Source organism: Dendronephthya gigantea, unplaced genomic scaffold (genome assembly GCF_004324835.1).
Source record: "Dendronephthya gigantea isolate DGI-Jeju-01 unplaced genomic scaffold, DenGig_1.0 000023F, whole genome shotgun sequence".
In the NCBI taxonomy this organism is placed as follows: Eukaryota; Metazoa; Cnidaria; class Anthozoa; order Malacalcyonacea; family Nephtheidae; genus Dendronephthya; species Dendronephthya gigantea.
This window is the reverse complement of record NW_021163033.1, coordinates 2,303,866-2,328,950: the sequence shown is the minus strand read 5'-3', so window position 1 is coordinate 2,328,950 and position 25,085 is coordinate 2,303,866. Positions and strand designations below refer to the sequence as shown.

General features: G+C 37.7%; 2 protein-coding genes across 6 annotated transcripts in view; both read left to right on the top strand.

Moving 5' to 3' along the window:
- Positions 1 to 9,531, top strand: part of LOC114522739 — a 34,471-nt gene extending 24,940 nt beyond the window's left edge. Inside the window, exons 18-27 of the mRNA XM_028543482.1 lie at positions 2,326 to 2,533; positions 2,707 to 2,844; positions 4,222 to 4,399; positions 4,912 to 5,019; positions 5,139 to 5,332; positions 5,549 to 5,759; positions 6,021 to 6,202; positions 6,563 to 6,782; positions 7,348 to 7,640; positions 9,222 to 9,531. Of these exons, the coding sequence (XP_028399283.1) occupies positions 2,326 to 2,533; positions 2,707 to 2,844; positions 4,222 to 4,399; positions 4,912 to 5,019; positions 5,139 to 5,332; positions 5,549 to 5,759; positions 6,021 to 6,202; positions 6,563 to 6,782; positions 7,348 to 7,640; positions 9,222 to 9,233 (1,744 nt within the window). The 3' untranslated portion in view covers positions 9,234 to 9,531. The remainder of the gene's footprint in view (positions 1 to 2,325; positions 2,534 to 2,706; positions 2,845 to 4,221; positions 4,400 to 4,911; positions 5,020 to 5,138; positions 5,333 to 5,548; positions 5,760 to 6,020; positions 6,203 to 6,562; positions 6,783 to 7,347; positions 7,641 to 9,221) is intronic.
- Positions 9,532 to 10,858: 1,327 nt separating this feature from the next.
- The window catches only part of LOC114522461, a 31,044-nt gene continuing 16,817 nt past the window's right edge, over positions 10,859 to 25,085 (top strand). For 4 of the 5 annotated variants that reach the window (XM_028543148.1, XM_028543147.1, XM_028543145.1 and 1 more), the window contains exons 1-20: positions 10,859 to 11,048; positions 13,834 to 14,069; positions 14,374 to 15,009; positions 15,508 to 15,751; positions 16,045 to 16,200; positions 16,456 to 16,587; positions 16,913 to 17,334; positions 17,690 to 17,990; positions 18,072 to 18,265; positions 18,846 to 19,055; positions 19,540 to 19,722; positions 20,298 to 20,376; positions 20,543 to 20,791; positions 21,240 to 21,393; positions 22,029 to 22,320; positions 22,443 to 22,553; positions 23,118 to 23,314; positions 23,818 to 24,025; positions 24,197 to 24,334; positions 24,681 to 24,858. In XM_028543148.1, the coding sequence (XP_028398949.1) occupies positions 11,036 to 11,048; positions 13,834 to 14,069; positions 14,374 to 15,009; positions 15,508 to 15,751; positions 16,045 to 16,200; positions 16,456 to 16,587; positions 16,913 to 17,334; positions 17,690 to 17,990; positions 18,072 to 18,265; positions 18,846 to 19,055; positions 19,540 to 19,722; positions 20,298 to 20,376; positions 20,543 to 20,791; positions 21,240 to 21,393; positions 22,029 to 22,320; positions 22,443 to 22,553; positions 23,118 to 23,314; positions 23,818 to 24,025; positions 24,197 to 24,334; positions 24,681 to 24,858 (4,333 nt within the window). In that variant the 5' untranslated portion in view covers positions 10,859 to 11,035. The remainder of the gene's footprint in view (positions 11,049 to 13,833; positions 14,070 to 14,373; positions 15,010 to 15,507; positions 15,752 to 16,044; positions 16,201 to 16,455; positions 16,588 to 16,912; positions 17,335 to 17,689; positions 17,991 to 18,071; positions 18,266 to 18,845; positions 19,056 to 19,539; positions 19,723 to 20,297; positions 20,377 to 20,542; positions 20,792 to 21,239; positions 21,394 to 22,028; positions 22,321 to 22,442; positions 22,554 to 23,117; positions 23,315 to 23,817; positions 24,026 to 24,196; positions 24,335 to 24,680; positions 24,859 to 25,085) is intronic. The other variant, XM_028543146.1, reaches the window with a different exon arrangement.

Here is a 25,085-nt window from a genome sequence, read left to right as displayed (position 1 = left end):
TGGTAGATTTTATGAATAAATAAGCCAAATATATTAACATAACATTTGTTTTTTTTGTTTAAAACAAAGGAATCAAAGGGCCGCCAATAACAATGTTTGGCTTATTTATTCAGTAACTTACCAACCCTGTGCCGAATGTGATTTAGAACTCTACATTTGAAATTCGATGGTTTTGCTACAAAGTTAGGCCTTTGACTGACTTAAGGTTTTCCATGTGCATTTTGGATGTGCAGATAGATATAGGGTTGTATAAAACTGATTTATAAAGCGACTCGAGAGAAATTTCGTGATAGTAAACCAAATAAAATATGCCTGAATGATAATGAAGTACTATGATGTGGATCAAAGTGGTGAATGAAACAGGTCTGTGCATGAATATCACCAAAGTAATCGCAAAAAGCGTATCAAAGGTCATTTTTACTATAGCTGCACGTGGCTATTTTTAGTGTTTACTAAATCACTAGAGTAAAGTCTGATTTTTAGTGTTTCCTAAATCGCTACTACACCAGAAAGTAAAGTTTTTGCATACAACAATCGATAGTTACGATAAGATATAAGTTCGGCCAACTTATGTACTTATGTTGCTTAGATAACTGGGTCAAATACTGAGCATATTTCTGAAATGCGTACAGCTTGGTAATCCGGACAGATCTCCTATATATAATAATATATGCATGTTTATTGTATGTGAGGTTGTTTTGGCGCAACGTAACCGTGGCGCACGAACTTTCGCAGAAGGCCGTTACGATTGATCTCTGAATCTGATTCTAGGAAATATATCTCTAGGAATTAGAAGAATATCACGTTACAAATGTTACGGCAAAGCTCTGTTTGACTAACGAATGCCGTATATTTATTATTTCATAGCACTTAGTGCATGTCCTTCGATGTAGGGTCGCCCTGTCAATTATTCACCAATTATTCTGTCTGTTGGTTTCAACAAAGTCCCTCAGTGGGGCTTCAATTCAACTTGGATTTTAATTTGAAAGTCATTTCTTGTGTTAATTATATTTTTTACAATATTGCATACACAGATTTAAACGATCACTATGGCAATCTGAATGGATGCGGAACTAGTGATTCGAATGTAAATTATGAACAATTTATTAAAATAATAAGTTTGACACGTATGATGTTTTTCAATTCAATTTACAACATTATTTTTTGATATTTTGGGAAAATTGAGAGGTGACAACTTCGCAAGCAGTATGTAGAAGTTTAAATTAATATACCCCATTCACTTGTTCAAATAATTAATTATTTTAGCGAGTGTACGAAACATGTTCATATAAGAAGAAATTTGAACATCCATTTTAGATAATTTTGACTGGTTTTATACAAAGCTTGAGCGCTAAAATCACTGGTTATGCTTTGGATCCCAACGATCTTGGAAGTTACGATTGTTTCCTCAAGAACATGAATGAGAAAGTAAAATGAGAAATGATACGCGAAGAAGTATTTTATATCGCCAAACCGATCAGTGCCACTATATTTGCAAACATTTTTAGCCCAAGATGCTCAAATCAAGTACAGTAGATTGCCCCCTCCTGCTAGAAATCAGGTGGGGGGATATTTTTGTGCATTCAACCGAATCCGGTAATACAAATTACCGGATTTGGTCTCACTGCCCCCAAATATTATGTGTCGCTGGAAACCCGCCTAAATAAAACTATGTGGTGACTGAAATTATCTCGATAATGCGAGTATATTATTCACAATAGTTCAATGAGCTTGAAATCTCTTGTGCTGTATGAGTCAAAGAAAACGATTAAACGTAGACATTTTGTTTGAATGAATTGTGTATTTGGGGTTCTTTTTTGGGGGTTCGCCTTGTAGACGAAATAAAACAGGTGTAGGAGGTTGGATACAAGTGGAAAAGATATTCCTGAGTTGCATCTAGAGCAGTTTGTGCTGCCGCTACCGCCCATTCATAGTTTTGCATCAAATACATGTTCTATAAACCTTTACAAACTTACCAATTTAGGCACAGGAAGCGCGAAAGAGGATTTGCCTGGCGATCTAAACCAGCTGAAAGCGCAGTTCCAAGAAGATCCCACACGAGTTCAGGAGGAGTTGACTCGTCTGAAAGAACAACGCGAAAGCTTGAAGGCGAAAGATCGAGAGTATTTCGAGAGAATCGCGCAATTGGAACTTCAAGTCTCCGAAGAAAAATCCCGAAGGTAACGTAAGAGTTTGAGGCTTTAAGGTATTATACTGCATCATGATATAATATAATACATGTTATACTCTTGTATTTAAATGTTCTGTATTTTATTAAGTTCCATTAAAGATGATTATGATAGCGAAATCTCTTGTTTTTTTCAGAGAACGCGATCGTATTCGGCAGGAGATGATAACACTGCAGGATGATGCGAAAACTCTTCACGCGCAGCAGAAGATCTTGGAGGCCCAAGAAAATCGGCAGAACAAGCATTATGAAGTTTCCAAGAGATTTGAAGCCATCCATATAAACCTTCTGCATTTTTACCGAACTGTGTATCTCGGTGTGGAAGAAATCTTCCTCGGTGCAAAGGTTTGTGGTGAAAAATGATATTTTATGCGAAATAAGTTTAATCAAGTAGCTTTCTTTGAAATTGAAACCAAATTTTCTCCGTATTTGGTGCTTTTGGGTGCAAAACTTTCACAAACCTTTCCTTCAGAGAAACAAAGAACAGTGTTATATTGCCGTTTTGTTGTTTTTTTCAGTCCGTAGCAAGCGAGATGACCATTGCAACTGCGGGTAGTTTAGGAAAGACAACGAAAAAGATTGAAACAGTCAGCAGTATCCTTGATATTTTCAAACTTGATCCATTGGTTAGCGCCACGGTAGCGAAAGTCACTAAGGTTGGCAATCTTTAAAAGCCTTGTTCCTAGACTCCCTATTTTATTCTCCTATGTACCGAAACTCGTGCCTGGCAGGTTATTCTCGAAATTCAACTTTTCAGACTGTTCTATTTATTCCAAAAGAATCTATCATTCTTGAATTCATGGTCTTGTGCAGCGTCATGCGATGCAATTTTTTTGGAAATTCGCAATTCAACGACATTGACGTTTGTGTTGTGTTTATACACTCCACATATGTTTTCATATTGATACATTCCAAAAATTCATTACTATTTCCCATCTTAGAATTAAATCTGCAAGAAAAATTGCATCGCGTAACATGCATGGCCTTAACTTTATCGACAATAACATTAGTGCCCGGCCTTTGCTTTGGTAGCCTGAACTCTAATAAAATTGAGCACGGGTACTCATTGCAGCCGTGCCGTGCCAATAAATCGAGTGTAGTGTAAACAGGGCTTTGAACACTTATAAAATTGGGTACGGGTGCCAATTTTAGCCTGCGGTTTTTAAATTCGGGCAAGGCGACGACGGCGAAAGACCGCCTGCCGGGTTTGGCTATGTATTTTAGCATGATTTTAGAAACCCGTTCACTAATCACTGGTGGGTGGAAATTGATGATTGGCTGCTAGTCTAATCCGCTGTCAATCAGGAGTAAATATTTTTAATTTGTAACGTTCAAATTTATAGGCGTCTGGTCTTGGCGCAATTTATTGACGTTTGCGTTCGCTTCGCTCTTCTAAAACTAAATAATTTTCGAAAGTTGAAACGCAAACTGATTCTTAAACGCGAGCAAGAGATAGCGTTAAAAGATTTACTTTTTGGGGAGCATGTTTCAGCCATTCTACCTACTAGTTTAATATACCGGTTCTACCAACTATAGTTACTTTATGTATAAGAAATATTGGCAAATATAAGTATAAAAGCTGAGCGTAGTAGCGTTCTCGTTACTTTATCTTCACGCGTATTAGTGCATGTATAGGAGATCAAATTATTCAAATAGCCGAATGCATGCTTTCGATGGAAACGTTTCAGAAGTCGCCAAGTCTCTACCGCAATATATTTATATATTTTATCACGCCGCCACTAAAGATGGATGGCACTTGATGTCAAACGCGCACTAATACAACCCTCTAAGGGGCTGTTTACATGAGCCCGGTTACCCGAGATTCAACGAAGCGTGAGATGATTTTGAGGTATTAAAATGAGCAGATAACATTATTCTGGCCGACGTATAATCACTGCAACAATAGCATGTGCTTGTTTGATGTCATAAAAACTTATTTCAATATCTCAAAGTCTTCTCACGCTTCGTTGAATCTCGGGTAACCGGGCTCATGTAAACAGCCCCTAAAGGCACACTGTTCAATGGCATTTCAGTTTTTCATCAAAGCTGGTACGAAAGTAATGAATGACATTGAAAAATATCGTCAGAAAAAAGTTGGACAGTATATTTCGGGTCTTGTGACAAATGGTGAACAAGTAGACATTTGTACAGATGTCGCTTACAGATTGACGCTTTGGTACAGTGATCAAATAACGTGCCTGGCTGAGCCTAGTAAGTTCTATTATATCATATTGTTTAAAGTGATTCCCACTTTCAAAGAGTATAGGCAACAGGCCAGGTAAGTCATTTTTAGTGTCGGCAAAATTCATTTCTTCACGCTGGCAACTTCTGCAAAAATGATCGACCCTGGAGAACAATTTGCCCGAAAATATCAATATTTCCGCTCAATGCAACGTTCTTTCGAAGGTATAATTGTTGGAACAGTGTGGACATGCAGCGTGCATCCGAATTTTACCCTAAAATTTATTCTCTAAAACTGGGATTAATATTAGAACATACACCGTTTACGAAATTGTTAGTAAAGTGTTTTTCAATGCTGGGTTCGGACTTTAATTTCTTTTTGTTACAACTTTAACATAATTCCAACTGGCAACTAGGCAAGAACACAATTTGGTTGATTCAAAGGCTGTCAAAAAGTGCCACTTCGTTCATTCGAGGGTCGTGTGGGGGCTAAACTCAACTATGTTGAATCAATGATAGAATTTCTTAATTTAATTTTCAAGGTGATGCATCGAAAACCTCAATTTGTGTCCATTCCCCTGCTCGAAGAATGGCTCAAATTGCAGTGGGCGTCATTTACATTTCTTTGATTGAAAAAGAAATTGAGACAGGTACAAATTTTCTGAATTTCTTCGAATGTCCAGACAAGAGAAATTATATTTCGATGGTATCTTATCGTGTAAACTCGTCAGTTTTCTTGATATTTGGCTCCATTTTTGCCCGATTCCAGGAAAAGCTGCAAAATTTGCTACACTAGCTGAGAAATTGGTCTGGTGCGTTGTCGCTCAGAAACCCGAAGATGGCAAGATTGCCAATCTCCAAGAACGCGCCGCCGCAACTATAGCGGAGTGGAAACAGAAAGCGGGCAAAGGTCCGACCGGAAATGGGTACCTTGGGAGTAAAGTTCCACCAAATTTTGTTGAGGTAAACTGACATAAACTCAAGGTTATGATCCAGCTTATTTTAATGTCATTGTTACAAAAGTCGCCACCATTTTGAAAGATCCGCTTAAGTGATTAACGAACGATAATCCGAGTTTGCCTGACCAATCAGTGGCCACAATTTCAAAATTTATCTTTAGAATTGTGGTCAATTTCGATCATTGCCTTTGTAATGACAATAAACGTTCTCAAACTGTAGGTGGAGATCGCCGAAAGTCTACAGAAGGATGGGAAGAAGACATGGATGCTGCGAGATATATTTCTCAAGTGCGGCATCATTGACCGTGATGGGAATGTGTACGAGGCAGAGTTTACAGACACTTCGGTGTTTAAATATTGCTACGGAACTGAAATGGCCGCAACTGAACGCTGCTTGGAACGCCAAGATGAGAAAAAGCCTCAGCCAAAAGGTATGAACTTCAAGTGAAAGAAAATACCTTTGCAACAACGTTTCTAGATTTTTTACCTGATAGGACATTAACAAAAATTTTTTGTTATCCATTATTTTTAGAATACAGTCAAAGCATACCAATTACGTAGTCCATAATTTGGAATTTATTTCACAATAGAAAATCTTCTCATTTTTCTGTATGGTTTATTTAAAATAGGATGAAATCCGAATCTTCGTAGCTTAAAAGTAGCTTAATTGAGTTTTAATGATACACTTTAAGGCGATTTGTTTCCTGACGAAGACGTTATAACTGTGTCCTCAATCAGAGGAGCGTCTGCTAGCTCGGGCAGTGGGGGCCAGTTTCACCTTGCCCCGGGAAAGATTGATGGAAAAATGAAAAATTGTTGGAAAAATGATGTTAGTAAAGCTCAACTAGAGAAAGTCGAACGCAGGACTGATAGTGTAAGTGAGAGACTATATATGTATGTAGACAACAAGGGGGGATTTCGTTTTAGACCAATCAGAAAGTTTGTTTACATTTTCAGTAACCCAATCAGAATGCATAAATTTTAGCCACTTCTGGCAAAAAGGTGCATTATTTACCATTTTACACGAAGTTTTAAAAATATAAACATTCTGTTGGGCTTTGCCTAAAAAAGGTAAAAATGTAAACGAATATGCCGATTATAGTTTAAAACGAAATTCCTCCGTGGAAACGTCAAAGAAATTTTTGGTCTTTTTTAGGCAGTTGTCATAACACAATTATGCAATTATTGCAATTATCTTACTCATTTTACAAATATACTTACTCATTTTTTTCAGCTCGAAGAGATCGCCGAAGAAAAAACGAAACTTTACCAGGAAACCTTTACAAATTACCAAGGCCAGCTACTTGGAAAATACAACGAATTGAAATCTAAAATGGAGGATCACTTCAAGAATGTGTTTGATAAGATGCAAGCGGACACGAGGAAAGAATTCGAGACGATGCAAAAAAAGTTCAGTCAGAAAGAAAAAGAACTCGACGAGGCCTTTCGAAAATGTAAGTTCGCAACCGGTCCGTATTAATTAAACAGCGTCTTATGAAAAATAGCGTGAGTTAGAATAGTTCGAGCTTGTTTCTAGAGCAATTTAAAGTAACTCTATTTTTCTAACTTTATACCAGACCGTTATGGTAACTACGTTTTAAATCATTTAACAAATAATTATAGGAAGACTAAACTACTAAAAGACCCTCCTCGTCTGAAAATTTGCACCTTAGAAAACGGAATTTTGAGGAATCAAATTGGATTTAAAAACACGAAGGAAACTGCTTGTTTGTTCGTCTATTGTCTTAGGATCTCAGGCGCTTACCTGTTGTACTTTAGTACAGACGGATTACTGGAATTTTATTTCAAGAACTCTGCATTCAAATATATCGTTATTTACATCTGGTTAGCAGAGAAAATGCAGTTCCCACGTTTCTGGCTATTTTTAAGCACTGTGTCATCGTGATCTTTTGTTTTCACAGCAAACCATCGACAAATTCCATCTATTTTACCTAAACAACATATACTAGTGCATGAAAACCTTCGCTGAGACGCTGATGTTACTATGTTTACGTTCAGCACAAGGAAAGTTGGATGCACGTTATGAAGAAACGGAACGCCGTTTGGATGAGGGCGCGAAGAAAACAGCCGCGGAAGTCAAGGAGATTATCAAAATTGTGAAGGCGGCGGAGGCGAAGTTCGAAGCACAGGCCTTGGCTTACAAGAAGGATTCGGACGACAAGATTAACATCATGGAGAATCATACAAAGAAACATGAAAAGGAATTAAAAGAGGAATGTGCCAGTAATTTTTCCAAAATGAAAGAAATGGCTGCCAAGCTTGAACGAAGGATACAAGCATTGGAACATGCGGTGAGTTTTTTTTTGGTAAAATGTCAAATACTGGCGTTGCGTACTGATCAGAATACTAGGAATAATTAATATAGACACCATTTTCAAACGCCCAAAGCTCATAGATTATAAATCGTTCTTTTTTCATTACTCAGTCTTAAACTTCACTCCTGATAATTCACTCCCAGTTTTCTCCCTAAAGTTGGTCATATTGTAACTTTGTTGCTGCTCCAAATTCACGATAACCATCCGTCCTGTAATTATATTTCATAAAATTATTATCTACATTTCGTATTTATGTTAAATATTTCAAAAAGACCTTCGAATTTTTAGCTTTTCCGCTTAATATTACAGTTTTATCGCGGTACTAGCCAGTTATACTAAACAACATTGGTCTTCGTTTAAACATGTATTGTCTTTCTTGACCATGCTTCTTGCGAGGAGCGTGGCGGCTATATTATTTTATAATGGAAACGCTGGATTTTTATTGGACTAGTATTTGTCGCTTGCGCACGCTCAGTATGGAATAAATAATAAATCATCATCTTTATGATGAAATAAATCAGTCGAAAATCGAAAAATAAAATTTTAAATTTTATGCAATAGTTAATGTACACGGGCTACGTAACCGAAAAAACACAGTAGTTTAAAGATGATGTAAAGTCCGTTCTGAGCATATATTATGCGCATAACAATGTTTGTTTACGTTGGTTATATAATCTTTACATGACGTATGCGTCGTTATAATTTTATTATTTTCTTCTCGCTCGACGGGCTGTGATCTGTGATGAATATGCTTATTTTTTATTATATTTTGAAGAAAATATTGTTATATTTTGAAGAAAATATAAAGCGAAGCTTGTAAATAAACCGGCCGTTATTTAAAACGTTATATATTTGTAATTGTAGGACAAGCGAGAAGGTGGCGTCTGTAGCGACAACAAATAGCCTCGCCATTTCGGGCCTTATTCAACAAATAAATTCTTGGAGCATTTCTTTCAGCATAATATTGCTTTTTTCTAGCAGCTTTATGATAAGATAAGTTATCGTCGTGACTCGCAATTCGAGCCTCTTCGCCTTGCGACATAAAATAAAATAATTTTGCTCCGAACTGCCGTTTGTAATACAACGCGCTAATATCGCATATCATTAACATTCCAAAAGTTGCTCCCCCACTGATGGAATGTGTTGATGCGCGGAATATATGCGCAGAATGGACTTTACCTCATCTTTAAGTAAGATTAACGAGTACTGTGGTCAGTCGCGCGGATGATTTTCGCATTGTTTATTTCAAATTAATTTAATTTCGATTACCCGTTAATTTGGATTTAGGAATTTATTATCTTCAAATGAGTTTTTAGATTATTTTAAGTTGATTATAAAAAACTATTGTATCGCTATTTTGAATTAATTAATTATTATTTAAATTTTGATTATTTTTATCAATTGATTATGAATTTATGATTGATTATCATGAATTTTGTAGTGCATACTTATGCATCCTTAACGTTTGTAGTTATCGCTGATTTTGTTGTTTGGTAATGGCAATTTTAATTTTTTTTTAAACGAAAAATTTGAATAACAATTTTTTTCATTCTCTAGGATAAACGCTGAAGTGCGCCTTATCTTTATTGCTCTTCAACTATAATTATTTCAGCACTAAAATTTATACTATATTATTAGCACTTTATACCATGACATTTCATAGGTGGTCGCAGCCATCTTCGTATTTTTGATAGTTATTCATTTTCGTTTTCTTTTTTCTTTTTTTTGTGCGGCCGGACAGTGCCCTGCCTTTTATGATTAATATTTATTGCACAATTTGCATTTTAAGAAACGTTAATGCACAAAATCGTAGTTCAAAGTCATAAACTGACATAGACTGTAATAACTGTCATTTATTTGGTAGTATAAATGGATATTGTTCCTCTTACTTGCTTTCAATTATTGCTAACAATTTATTGTTTTAATTCGGGTAAAATTAATTGCGATAAAATTAGGGCATATGGAGACTTGTGTCATCAAGCACTGTTGTCCATAAAATATAGAATGTATAGAATATAGAAGGTTCGTTTTCAGTTAATCGTTACCTGACGAGAAGTGGTGGATGTGAATTAGGCTAGAAGTTTATCTCGCCTTTCGCGTGAGATATAAAATTATGCAAATTCGTACGTTTACCGTATGCGCCCCGTAAGTCTATATCGTCCAACACTTTAATGTCGTGACTAGATCTAAACTACTATAACTAACGCCTACAGCACACTAGAGCTATCAGCTGAGGTAAAGGTTACTCGTGCTTGCTAGCTCAGTCGATAATTCACCATGTGCGGTTAGATTTTACTGAGTTTCACGCCGACACGAAAGTGATGTTCGTGAGTCATAACCCATGAGAAGTGTATTAGATTAACTAATATCTGCAGCAGCATCATGGGACACAAACACGTGCTTGATGGTCTGAGATTCCGCTTAAAATCTACTGGATTCGCTCGTAACGATATCTTCATTTGCCATTTAGCAAATTCTCATTAGTTTGATAGACTTGGCATTTTTATTTGGAATTTTGACATTAAAAACCTTGATTGCGTCCCAATACAATATAAGGAATTTTAGCCTCTGCGATAACAATCTTGTATTGTTTAAACGTCGCCTAAAATTTACATTTTAAAAGCTTAAAAGAAGGACGCAGTTACTAGCTTTGGCTTCAGATTTGGCTTCCACTACCCATACTATGGAGAATAACGTCGCTAATCTATTAGCTGCAAGCAGATTAGCTGCTGGCTAATAAGAAATACCTCATTCTAAGCATTGCCATCTGCATTTTCAAGGCGTAACCGCAAACAAAATGTAGCGTCCATGATTCAAATACTTATACGGATACAAAAAAATCTCGGCAAGTGCTGATAGGGTTGAAACCTACGTTTCTTTCACTTTTGATTTGAGCTTCAGCTATTTGGGGCTCTTGTTTACCAATTAAGCAAATGGGATTAAATGTATTTCGCTTTTATTTCCGTTTTGATGAAATGTGTTTAATATATGTTGTTAATTGTTAATTTTTCGTGGAATCCATGAAACTTTAAACGTTTTGTCCTCCGTTTAGCGGTTACTGTATTTGTTTTATCAAATTGGTTTGCCATCCCTTTCATTCTCGATAATCAACATTGAACATTCCTGTTTCATTATTATTGCGTCGTTCTGTATTCATGCATACGGATATTTAAATTTTCTCGTGTGTACAAACGACTCTAGATATTTGTAGACTCGTAATTGGAGACGACTGAAGCTGAACGTTGGAAATCACAGCGGGTTATCTTGCATTTATATAAGGCGAAGAGGTCACGGTATTAAAGCAAAACTGAGCATTCTTGCACATCAAGGAAAGAGGAGAGTGAATATACCAAGAATTTCTTCCTGGGGAAATGGCTGCGGAAGGTAAATTGCATGTAATCTTCGTGATAATCGGTGGCTATGACAAGTCATGAATACTTCCTGATTCTCATGCGGATTTCTTGCTCGGTTTGGCCTGTACTAAATTTGCTCACGTGCCGAATGTGATTTTGAACTCTACATTTGAAATTCGCATGTTTTGCTACAAAGTTAGGTCTTCGACTGAAGACACGGTTTTCCATGTGTATTTTGGATGTACATATAGATATAGGGTTGTATAAAACTGATTTATAAGGCGACTCGAGAGAAATTTCGCGATAGTAAACCAAATAAAATATGCCTGAATAATAATGAAGTACTATGATGTGGATCAAAGCTGTGGATGAAACAGGTCTGTGCATGAATATCACGAAACTGACGAAAGTGGTCGCAAACAGCGTATACGTAGGTCATTTTTACTATAACTGCACGTGGTTATTTTTAGTGTTTACTAAATCACTAGAGTAAAGACTGATTTTTAGTGTATACTAAATCGCTACTACACTAGAAAGTAAAGTTTTTGCATACAACAATCGATAGTTACGAGATAGTTGCACTTTGTCGCTAGATTCAAGTTCAGCAACAGTACTTGTGTTGCTTAGATATCTGGGTCAAATTCTGAGCATATTTCTAAAATACGTACAGCTTGGAAATCCGGACAGATTTTTTATCTAATGTGTATATATATATAGCTATATGCATGTTTATTGTATGTAGGTTGTTTTGTCGCAACGTAACCGTCGAGCACTATATTTTGTTGTACGAAAGGGGCCTATTTTAGCATTGTATTTCTGTATTAAATTTATCTTGGTTCAATGTTTACTTTGTGTTTATCGTAGACGTAGCGAAAGCGATGGAATGTAATTTACCATCCCAAGAAAATTGGCTTTGCTTTGTTAATAGGAATTGGTGTTCGGGGAACTGTCTTTCTGCGAATATAGGCAGAATTTCGCAGAAAACGGTTTCGATTGATTTGTCAATCGATTCGAGGAAATATACCTCTAGGAATTAGAAGAATATCACGTTACAAATATTACGGCAAAGCTCTGTTTGACAAACAAATGCCGTATATTTTTCATTTCATAGCACTTAGTGCATATGCAAGCAGCCATATCTCCTTCGATGCAGGGACGCCCTGTCAATTATTCACCAATTATTCTGTCTGTTGGTTTCAACAAAGTCCCTCAATGGGGCTTCAATTCAACTTGGATTTTAATTTGAAAGTCATTTCTTGTGTTAATTATATTTTTTACAATATTGCATGAACAGATTTAAACGATCACTATGGCAATATGAATTGATGCGGAACTAGTGATTCGAATGTAAATTATGAACAATTTATTAAAATAATAAGTTTGACACGTATAATGCTTCTCAATTCAATTTACAACATTATTTTTTGATGTTTTTGGAAAATTTTAGAAGTGATGACTTCGTAAGCAGTAAGTTTCCTTAAATTATTATTTGTTCATTAGTTCAAATAATTAATTATTTTTTGCAGCTAGGGATTCTCCTTCAGTGTAAAGTTTTATACATAAAGTTGTAGTGTAAACGTGGCCAAAAATTTACATTTTCATAGCTGAGAAATCAAAGGAAGCAGTCATTAGCGTGATCAGATTTGGCTTTTATAGACCTTTTAAATTTGTATGCAAATTAACCATTTCAAATCACATAGTCTGAAATGGCTACGTTTTACTGGCTCATTCCTTGGTCAAAACATCTGGGACGCATGCAAGCGAAAACGGTCTATTCTATTCCATTTACAACAGTTTTTGTTGATTTTTTTGAAAAATGTTACAAACGATGGCTTCGTGAGCACAAAGTAGAAATTTTAATTAATATACCCCTTCATTAGTTCAAAGAATTCATGATTTTTTTCGGAAGCGAGGCGCCTTCATCGTAAAGTTCTAGACATTCCCAGGTGATTAACTTCAAGAAGCCACAGCTTCTTTAAATATTTATATATCTATTTATTATTAAATGTGTGAGAGAAGCATTTGAGTTAAAAAATCGAAAGCGAATGGAGCTATCTTTCTGATTCAATTGTGTTGAAACAACCCCACTGCTCCACTCTACATGAACTTGTGCGTGAAAGATTTTGATTTCGATCCACAATTATATGTTAACTCATCTATTAACTGTGATTTAATGTGCAGTGTGCATGGTTCCTTTACCTTTTCACATCCCTCTTTCACTACTCTTTGAAAGAAAGTCACGGAGCAGGGTTCCCCATACGAAACTGTGTTTGAGTTCACTGATTCGAAACTGTGGTTCAAGAGCTGTTCTTTCCTCACCACGCGGTGAACGTTGCCCAACGTATGTATGGGCTACAGCAAATCGATTACCAATGAATTGTAATGTCTTCAGTAGAAATCAACAATTTAGAGAGATTTGCTGAATTGCTGGAGTAACACGCATCCTCTTTTCTTGTTTCCCGTTCTCTGCTGCAATTTTATCCAGTCGTTAAGAGTGCGATAAAAAGTCGTCTTATTTCAAATAAGGAAAAATTTTGTTTTAGAGCAATCCGCAGATTTTCATTTTCACTTATCTCAGCCATTAAACTCATGAATTTAGAAGTCACTGGAAATTGAATTTTTAAAAATATTCATGCATGCAAGATGTCGAATTCTTTATTACCTTAATTGAAAGTATTTCAATATAGGTACTACATTAATTGATATGAAAAATCAGTATTTTGGCTTTTTAGTTTTAGTATCTCTAACGTGAATATTTATATTGTTATTTTCCTGTAAACTCTGATAGTAAAATCCTACTTTTTAAATATTTTTTGGAGTCGCATTTAGAGTTGGTTTTAAAGGCAACGACCTATGGCAGGCTGCTTTGAAAGGGGATGTAAAGAAAGTTGATAAACTAGTTAAAACTGGAGCTGATATCACGTTCAAGAAGGAAAACAAGCTGATGATTAAAATGGTTAGAGAACTCGAGCAATCCAATGCGAGTGATCCTGCAAAGTTGTATTATTACGGACAAATAAAGTTAATTATTGAAAAGAAACTAAATTCATCGGTACGTATCTTCAATGAATCTCAAAGTAGTACGTGGCTGTTTTGATCGGGGGCTTAGCTAGAAGCTTAATTTGAGGGGGTGTATATTCACTTATGCCCGACTAATTTCTTTTGTACGCTATTGTTTCTACGGTATATAAACATGAATATTCTGATTGGCCAATTAAATATTCTGGCACTAACCATAGTTATAAGTCTACTGCCTTTTTACACAAACGGCGCCATGCAGAGCATTCATAATTGTCCACTGATCTTAATCTATCAAAATTAAAAAATCGTACATAAACTCGTTTTATCCTCAACAGATTTTGACCGATGTAAGTGCAGGCGATGTCAATCGCGTTCGTTCCCTGGCCGAGAGTGGTGCAGATCTGTATCAAGATGGAAAGGTCATTTTCCAGGCAATTGGTTCGGCCAAGGATAGCCCAGAAATTGTCGCAATCCTGCTTTGCAACAACTTTATGAACGAACAGTACATAGAAGCTATTCAACCCGATGGCAAAACTAACGTTGGTTATCTTCTAGCCGAAGCACAACGTAAAAACAACGGCAATTCAGCGAAGGCTCTAAAGGATCACATTAATTTTGTCGTGGTGAGAGAATCTGAAGCGGGTAATCTCCCTCGCATCCAGGCCCTCATGAAACTCGGTCGTGACATCATCAATTTAAACTTCAAGCGATCCGACGGACACACGGCATTGATGATGGCGGTGATGAAGAAACGCGTGGAAGTCATCGGTGTGTTGCTAAGCCACGGCGCTGACGTATCGCAAGTTAACGCTAAGAACAAGACCGCGCGAGACATGTGTGGTAATGACGTGCGATTGACCGCCATGTTGGATAAAGTTGGCATGGTAAAGGAATTGCGAGAAAAAATAAAAAAAAGTGGGGCGGAAACGACATCAGAAGAGATCGGCAGCTATTTAGACAAAGGTGTCCAGGTAGGTCGTTTCGTTATTCATAACATCATTTGCACTCCATGACTTCCACTCAGACCATTTCTAGATCATGATTGACATCAAACCAGAATATACAGGAAGTTATGTTGTTCAAAATGTGCATACTAGTACTATACGAATGGTAATGGTATGACTGTGAAAAATCTCGTCACGAGTTACATGAAAATATATTTACCATAAAATACGAGTTTGATTTCCACATTCTTCTTTCTTGTCTTATATCCCCGGTCATATTTTTATGTTAAAAACATAAAAACTCTCGAATTTTATACATAACTAAATTTATACGGGTGAAATGATCCAAATACTCCAATTTGTAATCCGCCACTGCATGCGTGAAATAATTTTAGGGTATTGGGATAAATCTATAAAGAGACAAGATAAGCACATGCTCTTTCATCAAAGTCATATGGGATAGTATTGTCAGCCCCTAAATGGGAGAAATGAAGTATTTCTCACTCGGATATTATTTCGTTTCAGGTAAACAGTGTGGATGCGGATGGTAACAGCATCCTTTCGTTGGCCGTCCAATACAAATGTTCCAATGAGGTTCTAATGAACCTTATCACCACCTACCATGCCGATCCCAATGTTCTCAACAAGCGAGGCACCGGTCCTGTGGAGATGGCTCTCGTCTACAGAGACGAAGAGACATTGAAATGTTTGTTTGAAGCAGGAGTGAACATCAAGCGTGGAAAGAACATGTTGCTGCAGTATGCAGAAGGTAGTTATGCTTGCTCTACAAAATCGTACGCAACAGACTCTTTAAAGCTGATAGCTTCAAATGACATGGTTTGTTGTGATGCTCAATTGGAGGCAACTTAATTGTTGTTTGCGCGATATAAATAAGTAGATTGTTTTTTGTTAAAATGGAAGTGATTTTAGCCAATTTATTAGACTGGATATGCAGGACATTGATGTCAATCATCTTCCATGGCTTTCCACAGAAAAAAAATTACCCCAAACTGATGGATTAAGAAAGTATAACATGTTCACAATTACTTCATTACCCCACAGCAAATGGTTTTCCTGGCTCAGTGAAGATTATCAAAGAGGAGTTGGGAAAATATCTATGGAAAGCCGTGGACGATGAAGAAGTGGAGGAAATTAAAGTGATGTTGGAAAATTGTGGAGCATACGTGGATGAAATTTGTCACCTGGAAGGATATGAAGGTACGTAAGAGGGTATAAGAGGTCCAAATGCACGGACAACCAGAAAGTCAGAGGAAGTTTCGTATCGATGCATATACTTTCAGGTGAAAAAAGGTACTAAATTTTGATGCAATTCCTGCAAACTGCACTTCCTGCCTAGATTATCCTTTTTGCGGCTTGCTGGGATTAATTGTTTTCAGGATATCTTCTTGGGATTATTTCCTTTATTGAAGTAAAGTCAGACGAACCCTTCTTACTTCACCCTTTGCATTCCAGGTTGGACGACATTATTTCTGGCCGCACACAAGAACAATGTCGAGGTCGCAAAACTTCTGTGTAACGCACAAGCGAATGTTGACATAAGAAGTGAAGATGGGAAAACTGCTCTTTCTATCGCTGTACAGACAGGTACGCCGCGGTGAATTTGCTAAAATATTCTTCATACTTTGTTTTGTCACCTAAAGACAACAGATGGCAAAAATAAGACTCCCAGAGATAATGATGAACTGCGGATATATATGGGTGAAAACCGCAGGAAATTAAAAAGTATATTCACAAAACGCCCAAAACACAGTTTGCTCAACTGGTGTAATGATTTTTTATGATTGAGTCCAAGGTTCCAAATGCAGGCATTAGGACTGCAGCAATTTTTATTTTGCTGCAAGAAAACCGGCACCCCCTTCCCCCCACCCCCGCGGAGTCCTAATTTAATTTCTTTGTTTCATTTTCGTAGGTCGAAAGGACGTTCTTCTTTACCTAATCTCGGAAGGCGCTTCGGTGAATGTCGCCGACACAAGTGGCAACACGCCTCTTTTACTGGCAGTGAAAGGCGGCAATCTTCCACTTGTTCAAATACTTCTTCATGCCGGGGCGAACCCTTACCACGAACAAGGGAGCGTCTCTGTCTCCCAGCTGGCCTTGGAATCATCGAACAAGAACATAGTGTATATTTTTGAACACCTTGACTTTTTAACCGCCATTCCTGACTGGGAGGAATCCCCGTCAAAACAACGACCACCTCCCAAGCTTGAATTCTTCCGATCCCCCATCAATTTCGATCCCAACCCACCTCAAAAGGTTCAAATTATCTTGCGAGGAAACGAGAAGACTAACAAAAAACTAATGGACGCAGCCAAGAATGGGAAACCAACTCAGGTACGCGATAAAATAATCTTAGAGACGGGTTTGCCACGGAGTAATTGGTGGCCTGGTGGGGTACGTATGTTAGCCTATTCCGGGTGTTTAATGGGCCTGACCCCGAAAAAAAGTCGCAGCCCCTACGGAAAAGTCAATTTGATTACATGCAATTCAAAAATAGTTCATTTCTTTCCTAAATGAGAGCAACTGCAATGTTGCTTACTGTAAAATAGCCCATTTTGTGACTATTTCTGACCAGGGTGTTAAATATTAGCAAAATATATGATCCAAGAGAACACATTTTACATCAACCTATCAACACTGTTTGTACATATCCTATTCATTTCATTTCATTTTATCAACCGATATTCAGATCAAAGAAGCCATCGCGGAAGGCGCCGATATTCGCTATGTTGACAGCAAGATGAAGCGACCTCTTCAGTACGCTCAAGAAAAATTAACAAAACTGAACCAAGAGGTGCTTAGTCCGGTCGAGGAGAAACGACGAGCCCAGCTTACCGGTCGAATTAACTACCAGGACGTCGTGAACTTCCTGACGAACAAACTGAATGAGCTAATGTGGAATGCCGTGCAACTCGAGAGCCTGGAACGAGTGCAGACTCTGCATGAATGTGGAGCGACATTGAACTGGTGTGCACCTGAACGTCCACTGGGTAAGCAATAGTTCGATGTTCCTGTTGTGATTTTGAGTGATGTTTGTTTACTAATCATCTTTATCCTCGGCTCACTTTCAGGCTTACCTGGTCTGTTGGCATCAGCGCAGGACAATCCAGAGATCATGTCTTACCTCATGCACCACTGCCCACAGAATTTACCAACACTTAGAAGCGCTGACCAACAAAACCGCACGTTGTTATTGTTGGCTGAAAGTAAAGGATTTAGAAAGTTAGCCTCGTGGATTCGAGCAAAGATGACTCAAAGTTTACACGTAAGTTCATGTCTATTTCACTGTGGCCACCCATTGCTAAAGGCGTGGTTGACTATTCATTTTCCTGCATTTTGATTGGACAGGATTCACTGTCTCTGAAGTGGTTGTGACTATAGCTTTTTGTTGTGGTTTTTCAAATAAGAACTTTCAAGTAATTCTAATTTTTTATGAAATTTTGTGCTAAAACAAATAGCCTTCGGCTCAGGCTTGGTGATTACAAACCTATATTCACTTCGCCTTCGGCTCAGTGGATATAGGCTTGTAATCACCTCGCCTTCGGCGACTAATTGATAAATAGTGCTTCTGTATTCGTTTTTTTAATGATAAATATGCAAAGTAATAAATTAATGGTAAACCAGAATCGTTTTCTTACCAAAATAATTTGTTTTGACCACCTTTCGATCACAAGACCATGGTCATCTTCTTCGCCTATAGAAAACCGCATTCTAGTGCTCAAAAGTTTGTCAAAATAAATTTTTTTTGGTCAAGGAACGATTCCGTTTCATCATACCTAAAATGACCGCGCTTTATTCGAGTTTACCTTAATTAATGACCCGAAACCCTTTTTTTCACGTTCCAGTTAGCGTTGGCGAACAACGACCTGGCTGCAGCAAAACAGATTTTAATGATGGGTGCCGGTCCAGAAATAATGAGATCAGACGGTGACACCCATCTGCATCAAGCAGTTGAAATGGGTGATTTAGAGTTGGTTCAGTTGTTGGTCAAAGCTGGTGCTGATTGCTCTGTCAAACACCAAGGACATTCGATGGCTGATCTCGCCCGCATCAAGGTAACTTGGTAGAGTTTGATTCCGTGTACCTGAGTGTCTATAGTTAGGTAGATCAATTATTCACGATGAAAAATACGGTGAAATTTGGGAAGCTCTAGCAGAATTGCTACAGCCCATTATTAAATATGTTTATGCCACAGAACGGACGTAATTGATTCAGAAACATGGCTATATGTTCATGTTTTTCTGCATAAAAAAAATGAATAGGAGCTTTCTTGTTCTTCGGCATGCAAACAACTTGTTTCAGATGCGGTTATCTTTCACACATAGAATAGGCATATCTTGCTAAGACACCAGCTACTGTCTAAAGTGTGTAACAAAATTTGTTACTTGTCATAGTTACCATTTTGGCATTCATTGTTTTTTGTTTATTCCTAAATTGTATATTGATATTCCTTTATTCATCATTTTCCTTGCTCCTTACAACAAAGACTCCTTCAAGAAAATCATCTTAACATTGATTGAGGGTTCACTTTTTGCACAGGGTCTTCTTCAGATCTCGAGATTATTACAACAGTGCTTGAGAACTCAGCAATTGTTCAGCGCTGCTGCGGCCGGTGACCTTTCTACTGTACAAGAGCAACATTTAGAAGGAGGGCATATCGACTGCCAATCGTATCAAGGCATAACTCCGTTGAAAGCTGCTGTTAACTCTGGAAATGCCCAGGTAAATCCTTTCAACCAACGGCGATGGAATATTTAGACCCAAATTTGATTGATCATTGCTTAATAGTTCCATGTTTAGTAAATCCTAAATACATAGATTTAAAATCCTTTAGATTAGGTTGAAAATAAAGCTAGATTTAGGATTAAGGTCGGCATACTTCGGATTAATAGTTATTACCACATTCCATGTGCAGAATCCACGAACTTATTCCTTAATCTAATCCTTTAGGATTAGTAGTTGGGTGAGTTTAAGGGTTAGGTTTTTTGATTTAAGATAAGATTATATTATGGAATTCTGGACTTTGAATTACTACCGTATTTACGTTCAAGCTAGTATATACTCACGGGTTGCTGCCTTTGGAATATCTGTTTCAAACTAATCTGTTCATAACCAATCGTATTAATTATTAATGCAAGTATGTTTTATCGAGAGGGGAATAGCATTCTTTATAATTTCCTACTTGCTCTTGAATAAACCCAGACATTCCAGCAAAGCTCGTCTTTCACTTTACTTTAGTTTTCGCTGTCAATATCGTCTGAAATTGATAGGAAATTGAACGAAGTTTTTTTATTTAGTTAATGCACTATCTCATTTCTCGCGGTGCCTCGCTGGTGCGGTCGAGAACATCTGTTGATCCAATCGGAAAACTAGAAAGTAAGTTAAAATAAGCTTTCGCGTGCTTATATTTTGAAGTCAAGACCCTACTTTGAAAACTAGGCACCAAGTTTCCCATGTTGCACCACGTATTTCAATAGCCGTTATTTTTTTGCCCCGTTGGACACTTAGCAGTTTATTTTCTGACGTGACTTTCTTTCCTCAGATCTCAACTACAACATTCCGTTGAAGGACTACATTCAACGTTCTGTCGACGAACAGTTTCTGGCCTCTGTGATCGAAGGAGACATGACCAAACTGGAATACCTACTACAGCTTGGGGCCAGTATTGACTACTGCAATCCGACCTCAAAGGAGACGGCGATATCCCTGTGTATCAATTATCATAGCGTTGACCTTCTTAAATTCTTGGAAAACCGAGGAAGCGTTCTTACAAGTCCTGCTGATGCTAAAGGTACAGTACTGTGAAATGTGTTTATCACATACATAGTACAACACCTGAACAACTTCACTTATAAGTCCCCTAAAGCTGGAATTGCATATAATAGTTATCCGTTGACTACATAAGCCCACACGAAGGCCGGAAAAACGAATCCCGCCATTTGTTTCCGACGACTTGTTTCATGTAGAACCAAACTCATCACCTACAAAATTAAACTATAATTGGACATAGATCTTAAGTTTAGTCACGTAATATTCTAGCAATGAGGATATTTTTTTGCCTTTGAAACTTTCACATCGAAATCCTGTCGCAGAATCGGCAGTGGGAGTCAAGTGTTCCCAATATTAGGAATCAAAACAATCAGTATCGCTATAATCTTATGTCAAGACGTTTTGCTAACATTTAAAATGTTAGCAAAATAAAAATTCGCATGTTAACGCTTGCCTCGCTTATGTCACAGGTAATTATGCCTTGGGCATAGCGGCAAGCAGAGGCAACACCGCCGTCGTGGAGTATTTGATACAAGAGATAAATATCAACAAAACTATTCGGAATCATGAAGGGAAAACTCCGCTCGATATTGCTCAAGAAACTGATCATCAAGAGGTCGTCAGGTATGGAGAGTTCGATTTTTCACAATAGTAGATACAAAAGTCGTGCGTTTATGCCTGAAATTGTTCTGAACCAAACGTTTTACTTGTTGCGACTTCACCCTCATTCATGTGATTAAAATCCAAAGTAGGGAAACCAGTTATTTACGTTTAACAAAAGCAGAAAGGCAGTCTTTAAAATTCCCACGTAACTTCAACTACTCATGTTCAGGAGAGAGGAGGGGCATGTTTAGGAGAGAGGATGAACGTGTTTAGGAGAGGGGAGGGGCATGTTTAGGAGAGGGGAGGGACATGTTTAGGTGAGAGGAGGGGCATGTTTAGGAGAGAGGAGGGACGTGTTTAGGAGAGAGGAGGGACATGTTTAGGAGAGGGGATCGAGGGGCATGTTTAGGAGAGAGGACGGACGTGTTTAGGAGAGAGGAGGGGCATGTTTAGGAGAGAGGAGGGACGTGTTTAGGAGAGAGGAGGGACGTGTTTAGGACAGAGAAGGGACGTGTTTAGGACAGAGGAGGGACATGTTTAGGAGAGAGGAGGGACATGTTTAGGAGAGAGGAGGGCAGCCGCGTTCCTTTTAATGTTCTTTTTCAGTAAAGCAGTCTAAAAAGCTTAGATGACGCATTAACTCAATTTAACTCCAGGTTATTGGGTGGTGAAGTTAAAGAAGACAAAAGCAAGAAAGTATATCAACCTCCAAAATATAAGTTGGAGGAACTGTTGAGTGCCGTCAAGAACTGCAATATGACCATCATTAAGGAATTCATCGAGGAGATTTACTCCAGACGAGACGAAAAAGTCAATAATTGCGCGGAAATGATGAAATTTAGTGTACGACATAAGCAAAAGGAAGTTGAAAAGAAACTGTATCGACATTACCAAGATCTAATCGAGGACACTTCAGAACATAAACTAACTGGGTCAGCGGAATCTCAAGTAAGTTGTATCTGTTGAACTAGCATTGATCTAGACTTTGCGTATCGTTGAATTGATTTTTGCCAGGCAAAGCTAAGTTCGTAATAGCGAGTTTATTGAAATATAAATTTCGACAATTTCAGGTCATCTTGACTGGTTTTCTACGAAGCTTGAGCGCTCAAATCACTGGTTATGCTTTGGATCCCAACGATCCTCGAAGTTATGATTTTTTCTTCACGAACATGGATGAGAAGGTAAAATGAGAAATACGTGAAGAAGTATTTCATATCGCTAAACTGACCAGTGCCACCATAACTATATGCAAAATGTTTAGCCTAAGATGCTCAAATCAATTTAGACTGAAACCTTCTGGTAGATATTAGGTAATCTTTAAAATCAAGGGGGAGGCTTTCTGCATGCATCCGACGGAGTCTGGTAATACAAATATACCAGTTCTGGTTCCACTGGGGTCAAATATGTGCCGCTTGAACCCGCCTAAATATAACTATGTGGTCACTGAAATTATCAATTGCGATAATTCGACTATTTTATTTACAATAGTTTAATGAACAGGAATATTCTTGAAATTTGTATGAGGCAAAGCAAACGAAGCTAAACGTAGACATTTTGTTTTGATGCATTATCCATTTATGGCGGAACTCCCTGTAAACGAAATAAAACAGCTGTATGAGGTTGGATACAAGTGGAGAAGAGCTTCCAGACCTGCATCTAGAGCAGTTTGTGCTCTCGCTACCACCCATGTATAGTTTTGCATCAGATAAAATGTTCTATAAACCTTTACAATTTTACCAATTTAGGCAGAGGAAGCGCGAAAGAGGATTTTGGTTGACGATCTAAACCAGCTGAAGGCGCAGTTCCAAGAGGATCTTATACGAGTTCAGGAGGAGTTGACTGGTCTGAAACAACAACGCGAAAGCATGCAGGCCAGAGATCGAGAGTATTTCGAGAGAATTGCGCAAATGAAAGTTCAACTCTCCGAAGAAAAATCCGCAAGGTACAGAGTTTAAGGCTTAGCTTTTGAAACTTATTTTATACGTGCTCTTTATTTTGGGAAGGTATTAAACTGCATCATTATATAATATACTATTATTGGATGAGGCTGAGCATGATATCAAGAATTATTTCAAACTTTGACCGAGGCCTGAATAATTCTTGATATGCGAAAGCCGAATTCAATAATCGTTTTCCTCGTTTAATGTGACCAATGTACTGAACACCATGATTATATGACTAATTAAGTTGCCAATCTACTTAACACCATGCCTTTGGATCAGCGGGGATCCAAAAAATGAATATCCCTCGCTATGTCGTCACAACCGCTGAAAATATGAAATTTAACCAGATATTGAGATTTATTTGGAGGGTTTCGACCAATCGGAAACGGGAATACCGTATGAATGTAAAATAATACATGTTATACTCTTGTTTTTGCATGCTCTGTATTTTATTAAGTCCCATTAAAAATTATTATGATAGCGAAATCTCTTGTTTTTTCAGAGAACGCGATCGTATTCGGCAGGAGATGATAACACTGCAGGATGATGTGAAAACTCTTCACGCGCAGCAGAAGATCTTGGAGGCCCAAGAAAATCGGCAGAACAAGCATTATGAAGTTTCCAAGAGATTTGAAGCCACACATATAAACCTTCTGCATTTTTATCGAACTGTGTATCTCGGTGTGGAAGAAATCTTCCTCGGTGCAAAGGTTTGTGGTGAAAAATGATATTTTATGCGAAATAAATAAATAGTAGCTTTCTGTGAATTTGAAACCAAATTATTTTCCTTATTCGGTGCTTTTGGGTGCGAAACCTTCCCAAACCTTTCCTTCAGAGAACCAAAGAACAGTGTTATATTGACGTTTTGTTGTCTCTTTCAGTCCGTAGCAAGCGGGATGACCATTGCAACTGCGGGTAGTTTGGGAAAGACAGCAAAAAAGATTGAAACAGTCAGCAGTATCCTTGATATTTTCAAACTTGATCCATTGGTTGGCGCCACGGTAGCGAGAGTCACTAAGGTTGGCAATCTTTAAAAGCCTTGTTCCCAGTGCAACGTCATGCGATACAATTTTTTTGAGACTCGCAATGCAGCGACGTTTGACGTCTGTGTTGTGTTTATACCCTCCACGGATGTTTTCTTATATTTTACTAATTTACATCCGTCAAAAATACACGTTACTAACTTACATTTCTCAACAACAGGATTGAAAGGAAAACTGTATCCTGTAGTACAGCGACTTTAAATTAATTTACTATAATACCTAAATTACAGTTAATTTCCAAATCGCAGATATCGGCACCAAAATTAAGGCGAGGGCACTTTAGTATCACCTTTTAATGGCCTACTGTTTAATGGCATTTTAGTTTTTCATCAAAGCTGGTACGAAAGTGATGAAGGACATTGACAAATACCGTCAGAAAGAAATTGGGCAATATATTTCGTGTCTTGCGACTGTAGGTGAACAAGTAGACATTTGTACAGATGTCGCTTACAGATTAACGCTTTGGTACAGTGATCAAATAACGTGCCTGGCTGAGCCTAGTAAGTTCTATTATATATTATTTTATTATTTCAAGTCATTTCTATTTTCAACGAGTATAGGTAACGTGCGTAAATCTTTTTAGGTCGGCAAACTTTGAGATTAAGGTTCGATTTGCTAAAGGCTAGCAATTTCTGCAAGAATAATCGACCCTTGAGTACAATTTACCCTAAAACATCAATATTTCCCCCAATGCAACGTTCTTTCTGATGTGTAATTGTTGGAACAG